This window comes from Mchenga conophoros, linkage group LG12 (genome assembly GCF_057382185.1).
Source record: "Mchenga conophoros isolate Kocher_MC1m ecotype Shallow Benthic linkage group LG12, M_conophoros_male_GT1.1, whole genome shotgun sequence".
Lineage (NCBI taxonomy): Eukaryota > Metazoa > Chordata > Actinopteri > Cichliformes > Cichlidae > Mchenga > Mchenga conophoros.
In genome coordinates, this window is record NC_140537.1 from 14,043,868 (window position 1) to 14,071,863 (window position 27,996).

General features: G+C 40.9%; 1 protein-coding gene across 1 annotated transcript; it reads right to left on the reverse strand.

The window, feature by feature from the left end:
- Nucleotides 1–19: 19 nt before the first annotated feature.
- Nucleotides 20–27,852, reverse strand: grk5l (G protein-coupled receptor kinase 5 like). The gene is made up of 16 exons (XM_085293869.1): nucleotides 27,327–27,852; nucleotides 10,821–10,916; nucleotides 10,581–10,693; nucleotides 4,841–4,918; nucleotides 4,458–4,555; nucleotides 4,220–4,312; nucleotides 2,522–2,585; nucleotides 2,288–2,428; nucleotides 2,021–2,211; nucleotides 1,825–1,862; nucleotides 1,544–1,633; nucleotides 1,253–1,461; nucleotides 1,030–1,167; nucleotides 620–757; nucleotides 377–508; nucleotides 20–289 (listed from the first exon to the last, which is right to left on the reverse strand). The coding sequence occupies exons 1-16, from the start codon at nucleotides 27,376–27,378 to the stop codon at nucleotides 206–208; spliced, it is 1,755 nt and encodes a 584-aa protein (XP_085149995.1). The 5' UTR covers nucleotides 27,379–27,852; the 3' UTR covers nucleotides 20–205.
- Nucleotides 27,853–27,996: the final 144 nt, after the last annotated feature.

Consider the following 27,996-nt stretch of genomic DNA (forward strand, 5'->3'; position numbering starts at 1 on the left):
CCCCTCCCCATCCCACCCCTCCCTCCCTCCCACCCAATGGACTGGCCATCAAGGCTTTTTAGACCGGCTGTTGCTCAGGCCCCAGCAGTGGACCAGTCAGCAGGAGGGAAGCCCTCGGTAGCTCCTTCCCTTTGCACGGTATATGTGTGTGTGTGTATGTGTTCTGTGTTTGTGTATGTGGGGCGCCCACACAGACACGATGCCACTAGGGGGCAGAGTTGGACATGGAGTCCACAGAGTTTACGCTGGAAGACTGCACACGGCTGTTGGAAATGGACACCTCTGGGTGCTGCGGCAGAAAAAGAGAGATAGATTTGCGTGGGTTAATCGAAATTGGCTTTGCCTGCTTTCCAAATGCGCCTGTCCGTTCACTTACATGCCTCCTGAAGATCCTGTCCAGCAGGCTGCGTCGAGGTGGCTCTGGCGGCTGGTTCCAGTCCAAATCTGGAGATCTCATTCCATGTGGCCCAAACACATTCAAATCTCTGAAACACTCGGTTTCTATCATCTGGATAAGATGAGAATAAGAAGCAGAAAGAGGAAAATGTGTGAGCTTTCCCAGCAAGTTGCGAGAAGCGCACTGAGCGTTTAAAATGCCGTATGACATGAACGCGCTTACCTCATTCTGCCACGGGATGGAAACGCTGCCTGTAGAGAATTTGGAGTAGAAGTCATTGTCTGTTTGGTCCAAATTGACTCCCTTGACTGTGGAGAACTGCTCTATGTCCAAAACATCCTTACAGTACACTGCCCGAGGCTGAGAGAGGGCAATGACCATGAAAAAGATTGGGTTGAAGGGAAAAACAGAAAACAAGTTTATCTTAATAGATAATTTATCATCATGGAATTTTGGTTGCCGTTTCTGATTTTTTATTTTATTTTTTATGCTGGCTATTTTTGAATATTTCCACTGATATAACAAACTTAAAAAAAATGTCCTTACTGACGCAGGGAGTGTCAGTAAGGATACTTGGTTTTAGCAGTGAGTTTGATTTAAACCTCCAGTGCAGAATAATATCAACAACTCACATCAGGCACAAAGGGAGGCTCCACCATTCCAGCCTCCATCCTCTTGAAGTTGATGTTTTTGAAGAACGAGTGGGCCTTGACGCCTGCTGCTCCATCCGCCTTGCACCCCAGCCTCTGCTTAGGGTCTTTGGTGAGCAGCTGGGTGAAGTAGAAGCAGAGATGAATCACTCAATTGTTCATCATTCATCTCTCGCTATACAAACATCTCTCCATCAAGCCTCACCATTCTACAGATGGCCTTGGTGTCCTCTGTAAACTTGTCGTTGTACTCCTCCTCTTCGTCCTGCACCCTCCTCTCCACTTCCTCCCGTTTCACTCGCTCTTTGCGGGCGCGGAAGGGCGATCGCCCGGCGGTCATCTCGTAAATGAGGCAGCCCAGTCCCCACCAATCAGGACTCATGGCGTACTTTTCGTTATTTATCACCTCCGGAGCTGTAGACCCAAGGGAGAAACTTAATGAAACTTGCACATTTTACCCTTCTCCTTTAAAAATGTTGACTACAGTGCTTCTTACCCATGTAGCCTACTGTCCCCACTCTGCCTCTAATGAGTTCTCCATCAGGCACTTTGATAGCCAGCCCCAAGTCAGAAATGCGAATGTGTCCTGCAACACAGAGTGTTAGTGAGGTGAGGTGAGGTAAGGTAGAACTGCTGATGTTATCCACATGTACCTGACAGGATCTTTGTGCACAACTAGCTGGCTGTAATTTATCATAAGATAAATGTGCAATTTAACATGCAAAATGCTGCATCGCAATATTTACGAATAAGAACTGCTGAAACTTCAAGACTCACCGTTGTCATCTAATAGGATATTCTCAGGTTTCAAATCCCTAAAGATGACACAGCATGCAAGTGTGTTAAAGCATAAAGTATCAGTTCACAACACACATTATTAAACAAAATGTTTTAAAAAACATTAACATTCAAAGGCTTTTCTCTTCTGACTGAATTACACCTTAAAATGCATTTAAGACTGTGTGAGATTTACCTGTAGACGATCGATTCCCTGTGCAAATGCTCGAGACCGCAGCAGATTTGAGCAGCGTAAAACTGGACCCTGTCTTTGTCGAAGCCAGGCGTGCCCATGTTGTAGATGTGAAACTTCAGGTCGCCGCCGTTCATGATGGTCAGCACCAGACACAGGGCGTCTTTGGTCTCATACGCGTACGCTAAGCTCACCTGGTTGAGGACAACAGTCATGCAGAAGCCGCAAGGCATCAACGCTGCACTTTATTCCTCTTAATTTTCTACTTACGACAAATCTACTGTTGACTTTCTCTAAAATCTGCTTCTCGTTGAGAGCCATGGACTCTCCTTTCCTCTTCTTTATCCTCTTCTTCTCAAGCTTCTTGCAGGCGTACATCTTCCCCGTTGCTCGAACCTGGCAGGCACATACCTGTGGATTAAAGACACCGTGTTATCTCACATTTCACTGTGAAATGGCAATACTTTTAATGTCAACATCAAAATTTATCTCCGGGTCTCTCACCTCTCCAAATCCCCCCTTTCCCAGCACTCGGTACTGTCTGAACGTGTCCTTAGTGATTGGTTGCCTGGAAAAACACAGGCACAGCAAAACCCATTAACAGATGTTCATAGTATTGATTAAGACAGGCATTATGTGCAGAACTCAATACCATCCTGAGTCTGTTTCCTGTATAGATGATGGAACCTCTTGTACATAATTTCACTTTCCAGACACGGATACAATCAAGGCTGCTCTGAAAGCCTGCTGTTTACTCCCAACTGCTGTTTATTTACATGCTATCTGCATAAAATATTATACTGTTTAGAATGAGGTGTAATTCTATCCAAGTCATTTCTTATCTGGAAAATTTACCTTCTTAACTTTTTAAATTATGGTTGCTGGGGCTGTCATGACATCTGACTTTCATTTCATGATTATCACAGAAAGTTCTAGATACAATATTATTGCAATATCATTGTATTCAATTCATGTCTCATTTTATTCATTGTGAAATGACTTTAAAGAAAAAAAATAACAACCCCAAAACCCAAAAGGTTGGGATTGTGTGCAAAATGTAAATAAAAACAGAATGCCACCACTTGGAATTTGGATAAAGCCATATTTTATTCACAACAGAACACAGAAAACCTATTTGATGGTTAAAATGGAGAAAAAAATGGAGCTCGTTTTCAATTTTACTGCAGCAACACGTCATTTTGCAACTAATTAGGTGATGTGGCAACAGGCCAGTAATATGATTGGGTATAAAAAGAGCATCAGTTTCTCAGTAAGTATATATAGGCAGAGGTTCTTTTTTTTTGACGATGCTGTTCCCTCATCAGACAATATTCCTCTCTAAAAAGTCCAGCAGCTGCTCTCCTCAACTCCTGAACGTTACAGGCTGTTGTTAAAAGAAGAGGGGGTGCTACACAGTGGTGAACACGGCCCTGTGCCAACTACATCAACATCAAAAGGAGCCAATAATTTTTCAGTTACATTCAGTTAGAGTTTTTCATTATTTGATATAATTTCTGTGTTCTATTGTCAATAAATTATGGATGGGATTTGCTAATAATTTAGTTTTATTTAGATTTTACACAGGATCCCAACTTTTTCCGAATGGTTGCTGCAAAAATACAAAGTCCATGAGGGGTGATGACACAGTTATTTCCCAGACTATCAAATGTCCATTACTAACATAATAGTGATATTTCGTTTGCAAATATCACAGTTATAGTCAATACAGACTTTGCATAATGCGGACTTTACTTATGTTGGGTTTTTCCTTATTTACCTGTCGCTGGAGTCTATGTTTGTCTCTTTTTAGGTTGTTTCTTTGACTCACTGAATCTTTACCACAACGTGATCTGGAGAACAGACAGCGGCTAATTTTTGTTTTAAAACTGTCAAACTCCACGCCAAAAATAATCAGACAAAAGAAGCACTGAATGAATGTGAGCTTATTTACCGTTATACACATCAACTTTTATCTCGACTTTAATTTTAACCTTGCTGTATTTATAGGGCAGTGATCTTTACTAGTCATTTTACAAATAAATGATATGTAATCCATATTATCTTGATTACTGATTATTCCCCACATTCACATCCCTGACTACAACTACTAAATTACATTTTATAAATGTCTGCATTCAGAATTTCAATGTGGTTTTTTTTCACAGATAAGAAATGGATATAAGCAAACAAAACCCAGCCAACCTCTCCAGCATCTTCCACTGTAGAAAGCGGTCAAAGTACATGCTGTTCTGGTAGTCTGCAAACGGAGCTCCACTCAGGTAGTCATGGACAGCCCTGGTGCAGCGCAAAAAAAAAAAAAAAAAAAAAAAAAAAATCAGTTACCAAAACGCACGTTGTGGGATGAAAATGCAGAGACAAGGCAGAGACAAATTAGAGAGAGTCCTGCAAACAGGTGCGTGTGAATGAATGAGGAACTCACTTGCGGCAGTTGCTGAAGATCTCCTTACATGGACTCAGCTCGAGGTTCTCTCTGCACTGGTCTGCAAAAACCTCCGCTATGTCTACACGCTGAGGTGACTACATCAACACATGTAAACAGTAGCACACATACAGGAATGCGTCACTCTTTATTACACACACTACAAATTAAAGAGATAACATAAACGCCTGATCTAATTGACGATGAAGTAACAATACATTGACTTTTTAATGCGTACACTTGATTACTAAACCCATGCGGGCATCTTGGCGAACTTTAATTCTGCCGTCTGCTTGTCTGCTTACAAAGTTTTCTTTTGAAGCAAAGTGTGAAAAAAAAGAAGGCTCGAAAATTTTTAAAATGCATCAAATGAGGAAACTTACATTTTCTGATAGAAAGGCCTTGATGATCTGGCACCCTCTGCTTTTTCTTTTTTCATCAGGTGTTACCTCGTAGTCTTCCTAAACAAGAGAACAACTCAGTGTTGTTAACAAAACTCCTGTTATAGATTTGTGTTACATACTTTTATAGATGTGACAAAAGTATTAACGTGCACTTGATCGTCTGCAGTCAAGTAGTTATTTATCAGTGCCAATTTCAAACAAGGCAACTTATGTAATGAATATTTTCTAGACTATAAACAGTGGCATTTACATCACTTGATCAATTATTGGCTAATTTCAAAGTTCAGATGTAAAAGATGATGTTTAGTTTGTTGTGAAATTGTGAAACATTTCTTTAGACTTCTATAGATCTCAAATCTACAACAACAGACAGTATTTAGTAATGCAATGATTTATTGGATGGGGTGTTGTGAAACTGTCTTTCAATCTGACCTTTTATTAATTACTTCACTGACATTTGTAACAGCTTGATTGTTGACTTTCTGTAGCAGCAAACCATGACTACATGTTTTATTAACCACAAAGTCCCAGTGGACTTGGAAGACACCCACTATTCTTTTGCAGTTGTTGAATAACAGAATTTATTGGAATGAAAATAATAACTTCTCCCTTCCAGTCAAGCCAAGTCAAACCGGTTTTTTATCTCAAGCATCCCAAATCCCCAATTTACATCGACGAGATCTATAATCTGCGCAGGAGATTTGTTTAAAACAAGGAAATAAATTTCCCCTCAAACAAGTGCAGGAGGAAATGATGATAATAGAAAAACTAAACACAACTAAAGTGTTTTATAATCGTTCAACCAGAGAAAGTCAGCTGTGATAAATGACATGTTACTAAAATCCTTTTAAATTACACTGACGATGATTTAGAACTCGGACTAGAAGGCATTCAAACTGGATGCATAACTCCAATAGTGGAAAAAAAAAAAAGCCCCCCCAAAAAACCAAATGTCTCTCGAATTTTTCCTGCTTTTTTCCTTTGAAAGACGAAACAGCTGCTGTGCGGTTACAGAAACACACACCTCTCACTCTCTGTATATCTGTGTTTCCCTGTCACTCTCACATAAACATATGCTGCTCTTGGCTCCGTGTTTGCACACATGCAGCTGATGACACTAACAGGTTGGGTTGTTACGCGGCGGACACACTGGACTTCTCGCAGGGGCAGTGACATGAAAAGCTCGCTGACGCATTTGGAAGCCGGCACTTTTAACCTCTCAAAAGCGGGAGGGGGAGGGCAACATGGCATCCATGCGGCATGCTGGCATGGCTGTTTCTATTAGTGGGCTTTTTCCAACATGGCCCTGTGTTGCCTGGCAACCACACAGTAAACACGGTGGGATTCCTTGAGGTCCTGCAGTGTCACAGTGTGTCACACCAGCGTCACCAGCTTTCCACTACAACACACATCAACGTATATATGATATGCACCGCGGAAGCACACATGAGCTCGAAGCTTAAGGAAAAAACTGGCTTTAAAAAACCACAGCATCACAGACACTACAGAATGAAACACGAAGAAGCCAACACTGTACGTAAACATGTAAGATTATGACTAAAAGTCACAGAGAACGAGAGAGAGCGCTGTGACTGCTGCCAAGTGTTGATTAACTGAGGCTTTGTTATCAGAGGTTTCAGAGAAACACACACACAGTAAATGAGCTGTCTGACTCCCACCGCTTGCTGGAGGAGCAGGAAAAGGGGGGAGGGGGGTTCAGCCAAAGGGGAAAGAAGACGCCTCCTTGGCCTTTTGGAAGCAGAGTAGATCCAACACATACAAACACCTTCTCATGATGTAAGAGGAACCATTGGAACCACTTAAGTTGCACACACCGAAAAAACACATGCACAAACACTCCCTCCTCCTTTTGAACCGCTGTGCTCATACTTTCACACGGCTTACACGTTTAAAAAAAACCATACATAAAAGAACAACAATTACTGTAAATTGTAGATTACACTAATTACTGCACACTAGATTACACAATAACACTGTCTAGTAAACCTCATACCAGCAATGGACTGCAATGTTGTTTAATCACTTGTAATACAACCACCTGCCTGGTTGTAAACACCCTCAGACCTGAGTAATTGTCAAATGGGGTTCATAAAGCTGAGTTTGTCACATGGACTGTAGAATTAGCTCCAACACGTGTTTGGCTTGAGTGTAAGTGCTTTCCCCCTACACAGAGTGGGGGTGGCATGGAGGGGGTGATGGTCACTTTTAGGGCTGGGCGGTTAAAAGTGGGCAGAAAAGTGGAGAGACGGGGGTGCGCCGGGACTGGAAGGGGCTGGCGAGGGAAACAATGCGTCCTTTCTGCCCGTCACATGTCCGCTAAGATATTCTGGGCATAGATAGATAAAGACTTAAATGTGTCATGTGGGAGGTATTTTGTCTAGACGTGGACATGGGGTGGTAGGAGGCAAAAAGCTGGATAGATTGGGGATCTGGATGGTTGAATAATCACTACTCCATTTAATTGTGTCCTCTTGCTGTGTGACCCAGCAACACCGGCGTTTTTGCAGCCTGCCCTCTAATCAGAGTGAGTACACTAAAAAAGTTGATGAGTGTGTTTCCAGGACTGCATTTATCCAGCAATAAACACAATTTTTTTTCCTCCAGATACTCGCATCTGAGAACATGCTATCCATTACATAATTGATCACACGCAGGTTACAATAAAAGGGAACTGTACAACTTAACATTTTTAGTCTTTTATTTTAGATGAGCCTTTAATTCCATGCAAAAGAATTAAATAAAGGGTGGCGACCAGAAATAACCATTGATTTTTTGGGCTGAAAGATGAATTCAAAATTATAGGTGATTATTTACTTGTAATGACGATTTGTAAGCACAAATCGTCATTACAAGATGATATAAAGTCGAAGTGCAAACTACTTCTCTCAAAACGTCACCTGTAAAGTAGATGTAATATAATGCCTTTGAAATCCTTTCATGTTTAATAGAGATCTTCTAGGAAGAGAGTGGAATCTGACATTTTCCAGCATTCCTGACCATGTCCGGTGATACACAGCATGTGGACAGGGTTGCAGGCAAATAGTCAGGTACACACTGTTAGCCGCATGTCGTTAGCGTGAAAGCTCCACTTCCTGTGAGCGGTTATAAAGAGTTTGCCAAAGTAAACTGCAGGAGGACCACAACTAAATTCTAACAAACCTAAACAGAAACTTACCCAGCTGAGCTTGGACATTTTAAAGAAGCTAACAAAATAAAAATGGCTATCCAGCAATCCAGAGCTCAAAGCTAGCCACAAGCTAGCAGCCTCAGCATGAGCAAAAGATTAAAGAAGTTACTGGGAAGATTATAGAGACAAGTGAAAAAGGGAAAAAGGTCATTCTCCTGTTATTTGGTGAAGTTAAAAACACACAGAATTATATGAGCAACTGACATTGGTTTTGTTGCACCTGCTTTTGTTTGGTAAGGTAAAATATATCAGGTAAAGGTGGATGTACAATAGGGGTGGGGGGAAAAATCGATACTGTGTAGTATCGTGATATTTTGTTTGCTAATAATGTATCGATACAGGGACAGCAGAAATCGATATTTTGTTACAAAAAAAGTTTTTGTGGACTGGAACATGCTCTGACTTCAGAGCATGTTGATCCTTTTTCTGAGCAAGAATCCTGACACTGTCCAAATGTGTTTAACTTTTTTTTTGGCAGCAATAAACATGACAGTTTACTTATTTTAATTTAAGACAAGTTTTATTTTAATTAAGTTTAAAACTTTTTTATTTAATGTAAAATTATATTTTGTTTTAATTTACTTTCAAATTCTTCAGTTGCTGAAGGGGCTGCATAGTTTTCATAAATTGCATAGTTCAGAATAGCTATAATTGTACCAGATGGTTGCATTCAGTTAAGTTGGACTAGACTGTAATACAAACCGTTCAGTTTGTCAACAATAAAACTGAATGAAATGAGAGAAAGACTGAGTGTGAGACTTTGATATTAGATAAAATGAATATTGATAAGGTTTACCTTTATGTACAGAATCTGAATATCGCAACATTTTTTAAAAAATTGCAATAATATCATATCGTGCGTTAAGTATTGTGATAATATCGTATCGTGGGATGTATGGTGATTCCCACCTCTAATGTACAACATCTGATTTTTGTTTATTTGTACATCTGTCCAGTAGCAGAGCACTTTACTTTCAGTTGTTTCAGTTTAAGATGATGCTGCAGCTTACCGTGGATTGGGTTATATTGTAAAGTTCAATGATTTCTTCACACTTTCTTCACAATATTGCAATCCGTGCATTTGTAGTTTATGTTTCTGAAAACTTTGTTTTACCTTTACCCATGAAAAGGATGTGACTGATTAGTTTGTCAAATCTAAAATGATCTGAAATGCAGAGACACTTTTCTTATTCTACTCTAATATGAGCTTCCACAAGACTGACTTTTAAGGGCCGGAGTGGATTATTCAAATGTAATTTCATGAAATAACGTAGCACACTAACATTTCACATTATGCTGTTTATTCAGTTCTGTGCAAATTCACACTTTTGAAAAGTTTAAAACTTGCTGTTTGAGAATCCCTCTAGTAAGCACTCCACTCCTAGAAAACTCAAACACCAAAATCATTATTAACATCCTCTGTAGGTGTCATGATGCGTGCTTCTGCCTGGGAAAAAAACAACCAAACAAAACTTGGATTTAACTAGGCAAATAAGTAAGAGCCCTCCATTGGACAACTACAGTTGCCAATGTGTTTCAGCTGGCTACAGGCTGTTTAACCCTAACTGCTGTAGTGGGTAGCTTCTCATTCCTTAAACAGCCTTGTTGGAAGACATGGTATTCCATGGTCATGGTAAAGACGTTACACTGTCTCAGAAGGGCTAAATTATTGGTCTGCATCTAGCAAAAAAAACAACTAAAAACTGTAACTATTAAAACTGTTTTAATAAGTTTCATTAAAACTTGGTGAACCATCATCTCATAGAAAGAAATGTGGTCAAAAAAAAAAAAAATCATGACAATTTTGGTGAAATAAAATGACAACAAATCAAAAGCAAAAATCACAGCTATTTCTGACTGTAAAAGTAAAAGTATTTCCACTGAACTAAACAACTGTGTAGCCTAAAGAAAACCACTTATGAGTGAGGCTAAACAGACAGAAAGATCGGAGTAACGGAAAAAGGTCACACGGTCTGATGAATGATTCAATGTGATGGGCAAATCACGATGAGATGAACCCATAATGCCTAGTGCCTACCATACTACCCTGTAGGGAGCAGTGTTATGATCTGGGGAAGCACTGCTGCTACACGAGCAAGGTGCTTGTGGGTTCAAACCTGCCAACTAGCTGGAGCCTTTCTGTGTGGAGTTTATCAGTATTAATGCTTAACATTTTAAAAAAGGGTATAAAAAATATTTCTAGGTGGGATCCTAGTGTTGGAATTCAACTGTATCAATGCAATGACACTGGATGTGTAAGTCAAAGCTTTAAATTGTGTTTCAAAGACACTCTGTGCAGCGGTAAGATGACAAAAACAACAAAAGTACACGTCAGACTAAAATCCTGTTGCGATAAGGTTCAGTTACAATCACTGGTTGAAGGTTGGTGTGATCTGTCACAAGGAGTTGATGGTTGACTTTTCTATTCCTTAGTTTAAAAAAAAAATATGATATTTTTAATGCAAATATAAAAAAGGGGTCGATGTAAGTCGTGTGTGCGTGCATGTTTACCATCGCATCCAGCAGCTGGATGCATCGCTGGAGTTTCGGTCTGGTCTCGCAGAAAAGACGGAAGAGAAGTCGTCCGATAGGCTGTTTCTCACAGATGCTGAAATATTCCCTGTCTGCAAAAGAAAAACAAACAAACAAACAAAAAAAAAACATAAAATGAACACAGACTTTAAATCGCAGCCTTTCCAACAAACAGTCAAACACACTCTCTTTAGATGAAGGAAGTGCACAAACACGTACCGATGCTGTTTCCCAGTTCAGTACACTGGCTTATATGGGGAAAACGAAGGATCTCCTTCCATTTTTTGCTCCTTCCTTTCCTTTTCCCTCCTCCACCTGTGGTGACAGGTAAAACAAGAGGTAAAAATGTTCAACTGAAAGAAATTAATAAAGTTGTCCACATTTATTTTCGTCAGTGAGGAGAAAATGAAGGCCCAATGGCTAAAAGAGAGGGGGGTTGTGTGTGGGCTCTCCCCTGAATGAAATCATAGTCTCAGTGTGTATATATAATTCATAGATTAAGTCTCACTTCCTCCGTAACGCTCTCCTCTCTCCACTGACTTTCTTGCTCACTTTTCATGTGAGTGGCTTCACTGGAAGTGGAACAGTGTGTGTGTGTGTTTAATATGAGTGTGTGTGTTTTTGTGTCCACACAGACAGAAAGCCCATTCTGACTGGCTCAGTTCCCATCAGAACCCAGACTGGATTCCACTGCACTGAATAATCATGCATCAGCCTCCTGCAGCTACGTAACACCATCACGAACAAAAACCACTTAGATCTACATCGCCTACTTAGATTTCTGAAGAAATTTTACTGTGCAGTCATCGACGGAGCTGATTATTTTGCCTCTTAACTTTGACCGCTTTCCCATTATTCATCAAAGCCATGTCTAAATCACCTTTGGCGTTTTCTCACAGTATCCACCAGATGCGATTAAACGCAACTTTTAACCTCGTACTTCTACCACAGCCTGCTTTGCCCTTACACCATGTTCGTCTCAAAGTTATTTTTTTTAATATGTTACGACTGCTCTAATGAAATGACAGGGATTTCCTTTAACCGCTCTGTGCAGTGGAAATTTGCTGCAAGCAGCTCACCCAATGTGAGAGGCATTGAGAGCAATGACAAGCAGACATCTTTAAGTAATAACCCAGGAATGCGAGAGGCCCTACGTCATTGTGGAGGCTCTGAGTGAAAGCTTTTAGCAGTTTTCCCATCAATCCTGCTGCATTACTGTCTCATCCTTTCCTCCTGCTCTGCAGTCTGTTTTGCGTCTCACTGTTGCCTTTGTAATATTATATAATTTACTTGCCAAGAAAATTAAATTGCACTCAACAAGGGGAAGATTAGTCTCAAATTAGCATGTTTTGGTGTGATATTAGACCATAGCTGGGAAACTTTCTTCCCCAGAAAGCCATAAACTGACTAAGATAAAGTAAGCCAACGGTCAAACAAGTGAACCATAGCAGACTTAGTGCTGACTGCTGAATTACGTTACACATGAATGTTGGTATAGACAGAACATGCATACATACATACATCACTGACTAAGGAAATGTTTACTCTATATTTACTATATGTAATATTTAATCTAACAGCAAATACATTATCTTATACATGAATACATTCATTCATGTTTTTGTCACTCTCTCTGCAAGATCATAAAAGTGTGCTACAATGTCTGATACTGAAATATCGTGCACCCGGAATGGATGTTCTGCTCTATATTAGTGCGCAAAAGTCTTAATCCACGCCTCAGTTCTTTTCCATTTTGCTGGGAAAACAGGAAATAGATGCAGTCATCTGCTGAAACATTTGCAAATATATATGGAAACACAGCATATAATTACTGTACCATTCTTCTTTCCCTTAAGATGGATCAACTGAGGGACAACATACATCTCTCGGGTCCTGTATGAGGTCTACTCAAATTTTTCACATGACTTTCAGATACTCTCCACGTAGGCCTGCTACTTTTTCCCCCTCCGCTTGTCTGGTTTCCTCAGGTTTTTAAGGACACTCTGCACAACATGCTGAGATATGAAGTTTTGAGCTCATAGGTTTTTGGGAACCACTTTGTTGGTGGAAAAGTTTATGCCTGTCAGACTGTGTAACCTTTCATAACTTTTAACTATTTTTTGTTGTGAAGCTCTTTGTGACATTTATCTTAAAATGTGCTCTATGAATATTTAAAAAACAAAACAAAAACGTATTTACTTAATTTACTTACTTTTCACATATTGAACTAAAGAAATGGGAACAAATTATATGTTTTTGTGACAGGCTGCTGATAACAAAGAGTCTAAAGACTCAATTCCAGATTTGTTCTTTGCTAAATTGTCTGTTGTGTGTATGGACAACAGGTACAATTTTACAGCATGAATGATTCATAGGTCAGTGTTAAGTGGCTTAAGAAAAATGATCAGGCTCAAAGACTGGACTAAAAATGATTAACAAAGCAGCCTATGTTGAAAGAAACACTTTGAAAGACCTTCAGAAAGCCTGGAGAACTATTGCTTAAGACCAGTTTCCAGTTTTTAAAAAATGACAACAAAATATGAAGAAATGAGGGGTGGCTCAAGACTTTTGCATGGTACGGGTTATTTTGCCCACATAGTACAAAAGCCTCATTTTACACACTTATGCTTATTATTCACTTACCAAGTATGACCCTCGTGTGTCATACTTTCAGGATTACATTGCAACAGCCAGCCATAACCATACATTATACAGGCACAAAGGGATTTAATTAGAGATCATTTCCATCATTACAAGCTGACATAACATTTTTGAACAGATGATTTCACAGCAAAGTATACAAAAGTATTTCAATCCACTTCTTACATATTTGAGTCATAAAAAGTTTTACAGGGTTGTACTGACTCTTATTAGAACTGCAGTATTTTTCTTTTTAGGAGGAGGGGTGTTAAAGATAAGGGACCCTACGTCAGCAAAGCTCACATACGGTATTCAGAATGATACTCGTATCACCAAAGACAAACACGAAGCATGAATGTATTAATAACCCGAATAAAAATATCCCCAAAGACAATCATTAACTTCGAGCACCTGCGCCTCATTAACATTACTGTAGACGAAACTATGCTATAAACAGGCGCACTTCCTTATTTGATCGCTTCTGTAAACAGCTCATATGTAAACTTATGCTCCCCACACAAAAATACAGTGTGTTGCTGTGTGCTCCAGTTTTTGAATCTCCTTTAATGAAAACATGACATCTGCCAAAAAGGCAAAAGAATACAGCGAATGAAGAAGGTCATTCCCCATGGGAGGGACGCCATGCTAAAAATGTATGCACTTGTGCTAGTGTGAGGCATTTGTGGATACAAGCGTCCAGCCAAATGGCATAAATTTCCTGTGAAGGGTCAACGCCATGTCAAATAATTGTACCAAACATGGGTGCTCCACCCAGGCATTCAACTTCTACACAATGCTGAGACAACCACAAATAATGCAGTTCCTTCTTTTTCTTTCTGTGTCCTGTTTTCTTTGCCTCTCATTGCTCTCCAAGCCTATTTATTTTTCATTCTTTCTCCCTCCCCGCCTCCCCCCTTTCCTGCTTTTTGGAACTCCTGGCATCATCTTCTGCTCTTCTGCTGTTTCCCTGTGATCCAGTATCTTTTTCCCTTTTCTTCTGACACACTGCTGAAGATTTCCTGTCATCACCACATCACTGTCACCAAGTTTGCTGCCAGCCAATCACTGACCTCATTTGCTGTTTCAAGTCTATCAACCCCCTTTTGTTTTAGGACTTTTTTTTAAGGACGTCTACAGCTCCTTGGCCATAAAAATAGAACAGTGCTATAGATTAGTGGTTTGCCTCCTTTTTGGGCTTTTCTACGTGTGGTCTCTTGTCACGCTGTTCATGTTATTTTTATAACCCCTCGATTTCTCTCATTCATCACTGCAAATAAAGCTGCTCGAAAGCATATTTATAATTCGTCCCACTGTAACATTCGAGGCCCATGTGGTGCAAAGACCAGAACACAGAGCACACCCAAACACTCCCACAAACATGCAAATACAACGAATCAATTATTCCTCATCTGAATGTAACAACAAATAAAGTTCTGTTTAGCCTTAGTGCCCTTTGGCTTCTTTTGTCTGTTGGCTCAAGAAAGCACAGCCTAACAGAGGTTAAAAAAATTGTCTGACACGTTGCTGTTACACGGCTTTACGAAATGTTCTGGCAGGATTTGAGGAAAGTTTACAACAGTATTAGATATACAAAGATGAAAGCAAGTGCTAACTTTTTGAAATCATGTTTTGAAGAAGAGAAAAACATTCACATGTTTCGTTTTACGTCCAGATTTGTAACTCTAGGTTCCTGTTTAACAAAACTTGGCTCTTAAAAGTATGAATATCCTCGTAAATATCCTCCATAAACCATCTTGTTCACGGCTGTCTGTTTATTTCTTTCGCTATTAAAGAGTTCTCACTCTTATGTGGTCTGTCAGTTACACACGAGCTGAAATATGTGCTGTGGCGTGGATTTGCTGCACACAGGAACTTGTCCGTCTAATTTGTTCCATGTGGGCAGTGTGGTCGCCACCCTTTATTTATGCTCATGTTTAGGAGCTCTGACATCATCAAGGCATGTCAAGTAAAGCAAAAAGAAGGTCAGAGACAAAACGTCAACCGTCTGGCGTAACACCAGGGGGTTACCCGAACCCCAAACATCTGTGTGTGTGTGTGTGTGTGTGTGTGTGCACGCACAATGTCACTACTGTGACCTCTCTCTAGTGTTGTCCTCATGCTCAATTTAATCAACTCGTGGCAATCCTGCAGGCCCCATCCATCCACACCTTCGAAAACAACCCTGCTTAGATTTGAGGTTATACGCACAAAGTGCTGACACTCAAAAGAACCCAAGCCATTAACATCTAGTGCCTGACACACACACACACACGTGCACACACATAATCTCCGAGGTCTCGAACACCTCCACTTACAATCTCACTCCAAACATGAAGCTAGATGTGCTGTGGACAACCAGCTGAAACCACATCCTGACTGTCACACTGTGCATCTGGCATATATGCAATAACATCTGCAACAGAATGTGATGTTAAGAGCACGAGCGTGAGCAGAGCCGAGCGTTCTGAATGTGCTATTTTCTACACCTACACTGTGTAAAAAAGTGTGCAAGATTTGAGTAGGTTTCAGTGACTCTTCACTCTCATCTCCTGGCTGCACTGACCCTCTTTGTTCACAAACAACTCACTATCCCTTTCTGATTATCTAACTCTCGCTTATTCCCACATCACCTCCTTTGTCTGATCTGTTAAATGTCGGCCTCGCGGTTGAGTCATACTGTGGTGGTCAGCGAGTTACAAATACATTGTGGCCGACCAGCACCAGACTATGATGCAAATGCCTTTGTTCCCCTCGGTCCATCCCTCCCGGCACATCCAACCGTTCGGTGATCGGGATTTATTTGCATGAGAGCTCCAGGTAAGGGCCAATGGTCTTGTGCATGCAAAACACAAGTGGTAAACACCCAGCAAGCATATTATTGAAGGAAGACGGGAGCTTTGCATTTGCAAAACATCCTCTTTGTGCTTCTTCGGGCGCTGTAAAGTGATTCGTAGCAATATATGGGTTTGCTTTATCACGGGAAATGTGATTAAATCGTACTAGATATCTATCTGCTGCAAAGACAGAAGAGGAGCAAAGAGAACAAAAAACATACCTTGGCACACTGCTTTTGTGTGAATGTTGCTCCTATATATGCAGTATAAACAGGAATGTAGACGTAAATAAAGGTTTAAGGTACTACACTGCATACCAGTTTATTAAAAATATAAGCATATATGCATGCGCATGCCTATCAGGTCAAGCCAGCAGCACTGAAAGCAAACCAAAACAAGATGTGAAAGACTCATTATTGAAGCTTTAATCCACATATTAAAAGTGTGTGTGTGTGTGTGTGTGTGTATGCCACAGGAAGGCAGGGGAAACACTGCCCAGACCTGAGCAGCAGGGGTGGACTATAGCAGGAAGACGGTCTTTGTTGGTCTGTTCCACCATGATGTCATGTCGGTGCCTCTGTTCTTATTACCATCCTAAATGAGCTCCCGTGTCCACATATATCACAATAATAACAACTGGATGGTCCGCCTGTAACATCTGCTGAAATGCTCGAAGCAAACATTGATGACGTGCACCTTTTTACCTGGCAACACACTCGGCTTCTTTTGGCTGCTGTGAGGGTCACATGTTGAACCGCTTAATGAGGGGTCATAAACTCAAAATCAGTCATAGACAATAAAACAGAGATCTTATCAGCAACAGTATTGGCGTTCTATTCAGCTGTGTCCCAACAACCTAGCGAGCTGTGTGCTGAAAACAACAACCAAATCTAGCTTGACCTAAGGAAGTAGCTGCATTCGACACGCGTTTAAGATTGAGACATAAATTCCAGGTTTAACCTTTTGCCAACAGCTACTTTTGCACAAAGAGTTGAGGGGAAAAAAAACACACACAACACTGCCCATTTCCCCGTCTTTATGTCCTTGTAAACATTACTGCTATTAATAGAGACCAGCCCAAGGGCAGCAGCAATGTGTTAATACAAACTGAGGTGGTCAAACCAGTCCATGACCTCAGAGCTAGGGCGCTGTGGCAGTTGTCACTAGAGAAGCGGCGCCTGTTAAAGTTCATGTGTTCACGAGCAAAACAGCCACGGTGTAGGAAGACACTCAGTGTCAAAACTTGCATGCAAGGACAGAAATCTGACAAGCGCAGCAGAAGGCAGGGTACATATCCTGTCTGGGAACAGTCAGGTGCCACAAGTTTCCTGTTCTATAAATATATAAAGTATGGAATGTGACGGGGGGGAGCACGAAAAAACCCTGAAATTATATAACCCACCGTGCTGTCCGATCAAAGGACCACACACAGCGCAGGGCACGCTGGGTAATACTTGCTGTTTGCTCATCCATAAAGATCCAAGAGGACAGAGCATAGTCCACATGAAGCTAGCCGTAACAGGATGCTCCTGTGCTCTGACGAGGTATTATAGCATCTGTTTACCTCGATAAATGTTTTGGTAGTGTGAACAGTGTCGCGATACAGTCCTACATCTCTACGAGGAATGATTTTTAGTTTATTCAGAGTGAAAATCAGCAGTTAAGTGAGCAAACACTGAGGAAAGTGCTTGAAAGGCACAGAGCCGACTCATCAGTGAGATAGAACTCATGGGGCACCGTGGACTGACATTACTGGGTGGGTGCTTTCTTTCCTTCTGCATGAAACACACAGTCTCTTCATAAAGATATTTGTTCCTTGTCCTGCTCCTGTGATGTCCTGCCACGAAAACATGCCTCGATTGAAAAAAAAAAAAAAGAGTCTTTAAAATCTGCTTTGGCCTTAAATGAGCCAAACTCCTTAATGAACTCTTTCAACCTCATTTATAACTCTCTGGAGCTTTACTCAAGATTTATGTTTTTACAAATATACAAAATAAATTAGCTGATTTTACTCTAATGCACTCTAAAGAATCCCCGTGTCATAGGTTCCTATAAATAACAATATGTTATGTATAAATACAAAGCCACACCTCATTTCTTAATATTTTGCTGCCATGCAGCCAGATTGTTTTGTATTGTTTTTTAAAGTGGTCTTGAGCAATAGTTCTCCAGGCTTTCATTGGACACTGGATGCCTTTTCACTCCAGTCCTTCTACCTGACCATTTTTGTTTGTTTGTTAAGCCACTGACCTATGAATCATTCAAGCATAATAAAGGCAACTAACTCAAGGGACGAACCAGTGTTGTGTCCTTGTGTCCACACATAACAGACAACTTTGCAAAGAACCAGTTTTAAATTGCAGTCACTTTCTTACTAGCAGCCTATACACACATCATTTGCTCCCATGTCTTTAATTTAATCTGGGAAAAATGCCAAAATACTATTTTGACACCAACAAACTGATTCCTAAAAGGCTACTAGTGGGAAACCTGGCATGGTGTGCCGTGTGTCCTTAAAAATTATAAAGAAACTGGACAAGTCAAGAAAGAAGTGTTAGCACAGATCCATCTGCTGTTCAGAGACATTGATCAGTGAGTCTCTGCAGCCATCCGTAAAACACAGTGGAGGCTCTGTCATGGTTTGGAGTTGCATTTGGAGATTTTGTCAAAATTGATTAGATTACGAATGTAGAACAGTACTGTTAGATTTTGATCTATCATGCACTCCCATCTGGAAAGCATCTGATTGGCAACAGCTTCAGCATGTCAATAATTTCAAACATGCTGCCAATGCAGTAAAAACATGGATCAGTCATGATCGGCCTCCACAGAGCCCGGACCTCAACATCCTCACCGACATCCAAAAACATGTTTTAATAAATCCCTGTGCCTTTTTTTCCCCAATTTTGTTTGGATCCGAAGGCTGGATCAGCACTTTTTTACAGTTGTGTATTTCCTCAAACATAAAAGATCCCTCATTTCTTCTTTATGTTTAGTTGTCCTGACATTAAAGGAAATAAACAGCCTCATTTAACATCATGTAGGTTCTGAGTGTATTTGCATTGACGTATACAGTCTGGCATTTAGCTCTTCATCCAGCAGGAGATATCAGAGAGAAAGGTTCAGAAGTTACTGTATAGATTATTGGATTAATGCACATCAAAAATTCATCAGCTGTTCCATTAAAGCAATATGGCAGCAGTGCAGAGCGCAGGAAGCACATGGAGACACGATGAAACAGTACTTAAGTAATCACCTGTGTGTCTGAGAGGCTTCTGACTGCATTCCTGGAGTACTTTAATGACAAGCGCTTAAAATTCACATTTTTTCCTCCATCCACTTTCACTTGGCTTACCGAGTCTACTTTTACTTTAGAAAATCATCTCCTGTATTTCCCAGAATTCCACTCGACAACCCCTGGAGAACAGGCGTGAACTTGTTGCATCCAGCTGAGTTACGTATACTGTATGTGTGGGTAGAGGCAGCAATAACAATAGAGATAGTAGGAGCCAGAGAGCTGAATTTTTTTCTACTCAAGAAAAAATGAGTCACACTCCTACTCAAAACACAGCGAGCCTTGTGGCGTGTTGTCGGTGGAGATATGGGTATCTCTGCTTCGTCTTTGCTTTATAATCTCAGTGCAAAACTGCTGTTAGAGAATGAAGAGCCAATAAAGGAACCCCTATCCTTGAATTTACAAAAAACAAACTTAAACAGCAAAAACGTTCCAATAATATTAATTGAAATGGCGTGAACTGTACATGCAGGGTCATATATAATACCCCAAATGTAAATGAAGACATGCCATGCAAGCAGCTCTGCCAGGCTAACAGCGATCTAACTGTGGGTATGTCTGGGAATTTACAGACAAATGAAAATGAAAAAAAACAAATGAAAAATTCCTCCTTTAAAATACCTAATGTATCATATTTGACACATGAGGTTTTGTGAGTTGTTGTGACTACATCATCAGTGTGATTTTCACCCCTTGGAAAAACCTGGATAAACTGAGCAATGCATTTTAAAGTAATAAATTACAAAATAATTATATTAATATGCTGGATGTAGCAAATATTGTATAAATTAAGACTCATATATTTATTTATTTATTTAGGACAGTGCATGTTAATGAACATAAATGTAAAAAAAAAAATTACATGAATGTAAACATACCAGATTATAGCCAAGGGCTAATTTCCATCTGTTGTCCTTAAGCATAAAAATAGACATAATAATTCATAAAAATTCATCATTCATTCATAATAAAAACGCCATCACCAAACTTACACATACACACCATTCTGTTCCCAAATAAAACATTAAAACTATACAACTTATACATGATCACACACATATGCAAATGGATATTTAATTACTTTTAAAATATTGTCATATGGTTTAGTTAATACTCAATTTAAACAATTGTCTTGTGGTTCAGGCTTTCAAGGGTTCAAATCTGCACACCTGGAGGGCAACAAAAAGTTTTCGAAAGATTTCAAAGAGCTCAAAAAATCACGATTCCCAGCCTGGCACGGCACTAAAGAATAACTAGAGTCAGCAGGCTCCATCTTATGAGGACCGAGAATTTTTTCAAGCTATCTGTAATATACTTTTAACAACATTAGCAGTGATCTCACTTCCAGAAAACACATGATGAGATTCAATGGGATAGTCGGGCATTGCCAGTGTGGTCCCATCCATGTCGTATTCAAATGAATCACCTTTTGTTAATAACACCATAAACAGTCCTGCATGTATACGCAATATATTCTTTTCAGGTCCTCTTTTAAAAAAAAATCTTTTACTTCTTTCCTGTCAGGAGGACCCGATGAGGAAATGAGACGCTGGTTTCCCTCCAATAAGAGTCTCTACTAAATAAAAGCTGACAGTTTTATTCCTCGGTTCCGTCCTTTCAGACAGGTCCTGAGAGAGGAGCACTCCAGGCAAATGTTTTTGTTTATATGAAAACGGGGCAGGAAGTGCGTAACAGAGACTACAGAGTCTGCAATATAGTGCTCATACTCAGATTACCATTAGCTGGCAGGTGCAAACAACAAAGATCAGTGTTGTGCATTTGATAGTGGAGGGTGCAGCTCATTTCACTACATTTTGCAAGTTGTAACGACAGCAGCTGGACTTGCTTAGGTTTGCTGTTCTATGGAACGCTGAAGCACCCGCCCCCGACATCCCTCCAACCTCCTCTCCCACACACACAACCCTCTGTAAATCTCTTGCAAAGACAATAGGCTAACTGTAACTCTCCTAGCAGCAATGACTAATCAGTTCTTATCAGCCAGTAATCTATGTAGAAATAAAATGTCTTCTTAAAAGAACAACTGCAGCAAAAAAACATAAAAAATGTGTAGGGCTGGTTTCAAACGCAATATGCTCCAATCAGAGCTTAGTGCAGGCTGAATCCGGGACTCGGACAAACTTTTGGAGACTTCCAGATATTTAAGACACAGCCATGTTGAGTTAATAATCAAAATAATCAGCGACTGTATATTTAGGGCAATGCAATTTCATACCTGGAATGGTAATTTACACTATATTTTTCTGCTGCTATTATTACTATGCAATATAGTCATTTTTCCTAATATATACAACAGTTTTTTTCTAAAAGCAGTGAATACACACAAATGTCTCTTATATTCTTACGTGTACATATCCTAGATTCCTTTTTTATACCTTTAGATTTATATTGTACAGTCTGACGGTGAGTAAATGCACAGAAATTTCGTTGTGATGTGCACTAAACTGGATGACACTTAAGTGGCTATTCTATTCTTTTCTATTCTATATCTATCTACACACGCTGTAAATGCTTATTTTTGGTTTAGTTAAGACGATTGTTCTAATGTTTCTTTTTGTAGATTCATTGAGTAAATCTAAATAAAAAGAAGCAATTTTTTGGTGTTTGCCTAAAAATGTCACAAAAGATTAAATAATTATGTAAATAGCTGATAATTGTAAATGGTCTGTTGTGGTCCTAAGGACCCCAAAGCGCTTTACACAATCATCCACCCATTCACACACTCACACACTGGTGATGGCAAGCTACAGTGTAGCCACAGCCACCTTGGGGCGCACTGACAGAGGCGAGGCTGCCGGACACTGACCAGTAGGCAGTTATACTGGCAATTATACGGTAAATTCTAGTGTATTCTAGGGTAATTACCACTGATGATCAGTAGGTAAATACAGTAAATGTACAGCTGAAACACTAAGAAAAAAGAAAAGGTATTACTAACTTTAACTATGATGTATTTGTGACTGTGTTTGCTTTGTAATAAGTCATGTATAATTAGGTACTGTGTAAAAAAGGAGGTCCTCTGACAGACGTCCATTCGAATTACAGTTGTAAATATCCAAATTTTGTCCAACCCAAATTTAACTGTGTACTATCTAGGAATGAAAACAGTACATTCCAATGAACTGCTTTTTTGTTATGTTGTTTTTCATGGTTATACTTCCTTACAAAAACGTTTCAAACATTTACATTTTTGACAAGGGACTTTTTTTATACTTAGGTTGAAAAATAACATCAGCACATCTGGTAACACTCTTCAGGAAGTTTTGTGTTACCGGCAGTAGGTCCCCGGGACTGTTTCGCAATCTACTCAGTAAAGCTGTTTTCACACGTGAAATCTAGAAAATTTGAGGTGAATCATGTTTGTCTACTCACTTATGCACAAGCATGATCTATTTTAACCTGCTTATCAAAGTAGGGTCGTGGGAGGGGGCTGGAGCCTATCCCAGCTGACACTGGGCAAGAGGCACAGTACACCACAATCACACACCAGTCCATCACAGGCCTAACACCGACAAACGACAACACACTCTCTCACATCCACACCTGCAGCCAATTGAGAATGGCCTGTTAACCTAACAAGCGTGTCTCTCAACAGCGGGAGGAAGCCAGAGTACCCGGAGAACCCACACAGGCATATGGGAGAACATGTAAACTCCACACGGAAAGCTCCCAGCTGGCTGACAGTTTCAAACCAGAACCTGTCTTGGAGAGAGGTGACATTGCTAACCACTGCACCCCTATGCTGCCCTCAATGGCTGCCCTCTCACTACTATAATAACCTGTTTTAGTTATGCGAGGAAGCCGTCTCAGCAGAATGACAAGCGCTTACTAGCCGTGTTTAATGTGCGTTTGCATATGTACATACACCTCGTTTGGGTAATGTTTCGAAAAGTTACCAGTAACCTGAAACTGTGCAATTGCTTGCACTATTATCATGTTCATAACCTTTGCAATAAAACATGCCATCGCCTATTTAACCACAACAAAGTAACTCAGTAAAAAGATGACAATCTACCTAGTGACTAAGCTGAAACTGGACTGTAAAAGTTTTCCATGGTATTACTTCGCTGTCTTGTCTCAGATGGTGATAGACTGTCCCCTTTTCTATGCAACCAGCATGAACTTGCACCACAGCATGCATGAGATCACACATGAATTTATTGTAAAAGTCAAGTAATGTCGTGGAAAAACTGGGGCTTGTTTTTACTGCAGTTGGGTCGGTAAAGAAATGAGTTTTTCTTCATATTTCAGCTGTAGTTTCTCTGGGTTTACGTAGTAGCTGTTCCTCAGTTATTACCAATGGTAACTTCATAACAATACAAAACATTTACCAGTTCAATTAAGAGGCTACAGAAAGGAGGCTTACTGAGAATTCAGTTCAGTGATGATTAAATAATAAATCCTCGCCTGCTGTATTTCTATCACTTTTAGTCGTCCACAGCACCTCAGCTGCTTTTATTTTTTATATAACGGGAGTTTTACTTATGTAACTACAACATTCAAAAAACGCTGCAGCTCGAATGAGAAAGCCCACAGGCAGCGGAGTGGAATTCTGTCTAGTCGCCCAAACTAAATGCCCGGGCTCTGTTACCACAATTCAAGAAAGGCATCTGGATGCAGCAATGCAGTTTTTCCCCTGCTCTCATTCACTTAAACAACCGATGACGTTCACTCGCCTGGCTTGGAATCTGCGACTGCTGCCAGCAAGAGTTGTGAATGGGGAGGCAGGCAGACAGAGGCTTGTGAACACACACACACACAATAAGCAAAGGGTCTACTGCACCGATGCTGCTCGCGTCACAGTGGCTAAGTTCAGGTTACATTTAAACAAAGGAATTTGCCCCACACCCCTCATCGGCTATCGCACACATAAATCTACAGTATGTTCTGATATTATACCTGCTCGCTCGCTCTGACTGTATGTCAGCTATATGTATAACATTAAAGGCCACAGTGTAACAGATCCCACTGAAACAAAGAGCCCTGTCAGGCCTAAGTGCCTTTGATCTTTTTGATCTGTTGTAAAGCCCCAATTTCCTCAGCTGACAAACTCACACAGACATCACAGCTTTTAAGGCCAGCGCACCAGCGTTTCCCCCTGCTGCTCTGACACAGTAAGCAGTGCTGTCGCTGTCAGATGATACTCAGATGACCATCGAAGTGTTTCATTTCACCGCATACTCATCATCCATAAAGTATCTTCCGCAGAGACCGGAGAGGAGCTCTACAGGAAGATGGAGCTCGGATGGCAGTAGCCCACTCAGTTTGTTATGTAACAATCAATTTGATTAAATAGCTTATGGGCTGCATCAAACTGATAGCGTATTATACCACTGAGCTTTATGTAAGACAGCGGTCACTTAACAAAATGGTCCAATATGGTCAGAGCCCCTCTCTTTAAAAAAAAGAAAAAAAATTCTTCTTGTGGAAATCAAGTTAGGTTTTTTACTGTGATTAAACGGAGCACTCTTTTGATTAGAAATCCTCCATTTCTAAAGTGTTTCCAATCTTCCAGCTAATTACTAATCTCAAAATTATCTCTGAATACTCATAAGCGACGATGAGCTTTCACCAAACTTGGCGGCAAATGCCAGACCAGCACCGTCAGAGCAGCCATCGCTGACACTGAAGAGTCAAAGAGCAACCAGAGGCTGGCACGAGGCCTGTTTTGCCACTCTTGGCCCGGGGATATCAATAGCTTTCTTATTTCTCCTCTTTTCTCCAACTTGCACAGTTTTACTGATCTGGGAGGTGTGAGGATGCTGGCATAAACAAGCCAAAGACTGCAGTGTAAACTGGGCCTTCCTGTTGTCCGTAGCTGGAGAAGTTTAGACAGAGGATGCTTGCCTCTCAGTTCAGGCATGGCTGGAGATATGCTCGCATAAACAAACAGGAAAAAACACTCTTCACTTTGCTCCACTCGCATTCTCTCGGCTGTTGCTAGTGCATGATCTAAAATGAGTCTCTGTGTGTACAGTACAGTGCCTTGCTTAAATGTATGCATGCACAGAAAGCAGCAGCATTAACAGCAGCAGACATGGATGTGCATAGCCTTTGGCACTGCATCACGTAATACAAAACCTCTAATGATTTAGACCATTAGAGGATACAACCAATACTGCAACCTGTGAAATTGTTCAGTGTGTGCACTGCACACTCCAATTCAACTGTTGAATCAGTCCCACACAGCTACATTTATAGAGGCATTGATCAAGCTGCTGAGAAAGTCGTGCTTCAGCTATTAACTCAAAGATCCATCTCATCCAATAATTGTATAAGGCCTTATTCTCTCCTCCACACACACGCGCACACACAGTCAGGGCAGATGCACACCATTGGAGCAGCTGGGACAAGCGAGATCTGTCATGGGTCATTAACTGCTCTTATTAATTCATGAAGCTTGATTCACTCAGCCCAGTCGTGTTCTGCTGCCATAAAACAAACGTCCAGTCCAACCCACGGGCGAAGGCATTCTTCGTGTGGATTTTGACAGCATGTCGCCATCCTGGTTCATTTTATTACTCTATTAGTGCCTATGAAACACTTCCAGCTCTATGTGCAGGAAGCCCATTTATTTTAAAAACGTGCCAACGTTGTAACACGCGTGGAAGGAGCTGCGAGAGAACCAAAGTCTTTTCCTGCGTCATCTTGCAACTCTGCAGAGGCTTTTGCCACATCAAACTATGAGCTTCCCTGCAACCGGACCTGTGTACACTTGCACTTGTACATACACCGAGTCATTTTAAACTGAAGCAAAAGATTTGATGCATTTACAGAAAGACAGAAAACTGTTGCAACCAGTTCCAAAAAACAAAACAAAACAAAAAAGAATAATCATGACAATAAAGTGGGATGAGTGTGAGTGGTGGTTTTTAAACCCTGCTGATTGAAAACAGGTTTGGGATTACTGAGGAGAGTTCAAAGGGCATCCCAAAGGGACCCAGGTACACTCAGGACAAAATGTAATCTGTTTTCATTTTGTTTAAGTTTCTGGACATTACCCAGACTGAATAAGGGAAAAGGATGGCTATTTCTCTCAGGATTTATCTTGCTGTTTAAAGCTGCACAACCAAAACACTCCCTAATTTTGGCTTATGAGGCGAAACCTAATGAATTTTGTTTTGTAACTTCCCACAGGCCCCAAACCTGAAATAAAAGTGCCCACATGATCCCAACGACCAAAACGGTCAATGCATCACACAGTGCGCGGCGTTTACCTCCAGGCCTTCCTCGTGCCCTCAGCGCAACCCTGTCTTCCTCAGAATGAACTATTAATGACACCGTGCGCCTTCATATTTCAGACCGTGCTGTCGGGCTGCAACTGGCCTTTTCAGACATTTGACTCTTTCTACACAGGTAAGCAGAGTCCGTCTCTCCGCAGGGGCCCTTTACACAGATTTCAACACCAGTCACGTCATCGGATCACCTTTCAAATGTCAGACAGCCTAAGCTCATTTTATTCCCCCTCTAGAAAGGAGTTATTCCCCGTGTCAGTGTTTGCTCCAGCATGCATAACGTTGCGAAAGAGCCGCTTTCATATGCACAGACAACGAAAGCGGATGTGGGAGGCAGACCACCCTCCCATCCTCCCTCCCCTGCCGCCCCCGTCCCCCAACATATATATATTTTTATATATATATTTAATGGGGGGGGGGGGGGGGGGGGGGGGGCATACAATCTGTCAAAATGTGCAAGGATTTTGGTTGACTCGAGTCTATCACTGATTACAAGACGAGCAGTTTCGCGGTGTTCCGTTGATGTTGTCTGCACTGTCTGCACAGCACCCCCTCCCGATTTTTTTTCTGTTGCATCTTTAGGATTTACCTGCCGTAATGAGCCACACAGTCTGCAGGCTGCCGTCATCCTTACGATTATTTTTTTTCTGCACAGCTCAAAATATGACAAAAGCAGGCCCGCTTACTATTTGTGTCAACTTACCCTCTCTGGCTTTTAGCAGTACAGTGTTGGCTACTATGTTCTCCAGCTCCATCAAAAAGAAAAAAAAAGAGAAAAAGAAAAAAAATCCTAAACGTAGAGGTTTCTCGGCACACAAACGTCTGCGGCGAATACAGCGTCCTTCAGCTCTGTGCGATGCGTTTCTTTTTCTTCACTCCTGGTGACTATCCAAGTAAAATTCACTCATATCAAAGTCGTAAAGGATAAAACAGGATGTCATAAATTTGCTTGCAGTGTAAGCTGGGCATGGTTCTTGTTGTGGGCTGGAAGTGCGGCGCTGCATTTCTACTCCAATCCCCCCAAAACCATTCCATGCGTAATTTGGGTAGGAAATCTCCCCGACGCATAAAATAATTATTTCTGGAAGATCCGATGTCTGCAAACCGGGTTCTTTCGGCGGCGGATCCTTAACAAGGGTACACTAGGATACCGCCAGCTTTACCTTACAACAGCAGCAGCAGGGGTTGGCTGAGTGCACGAGAGAGGACATCAGCGGGCCCCCTCCTCCCCTGTTGGTACGTAATCAAAATAGGCTGGGCCTCTCAGTTAAGCGGCGTCACACAGTGAGCCTCTACCAGAAGTTAGGCCACGATGTCTGCAAAATAAAAGCACACTACAACTGCCTGGCTCGCTGGAGGAAGCGACACATTTT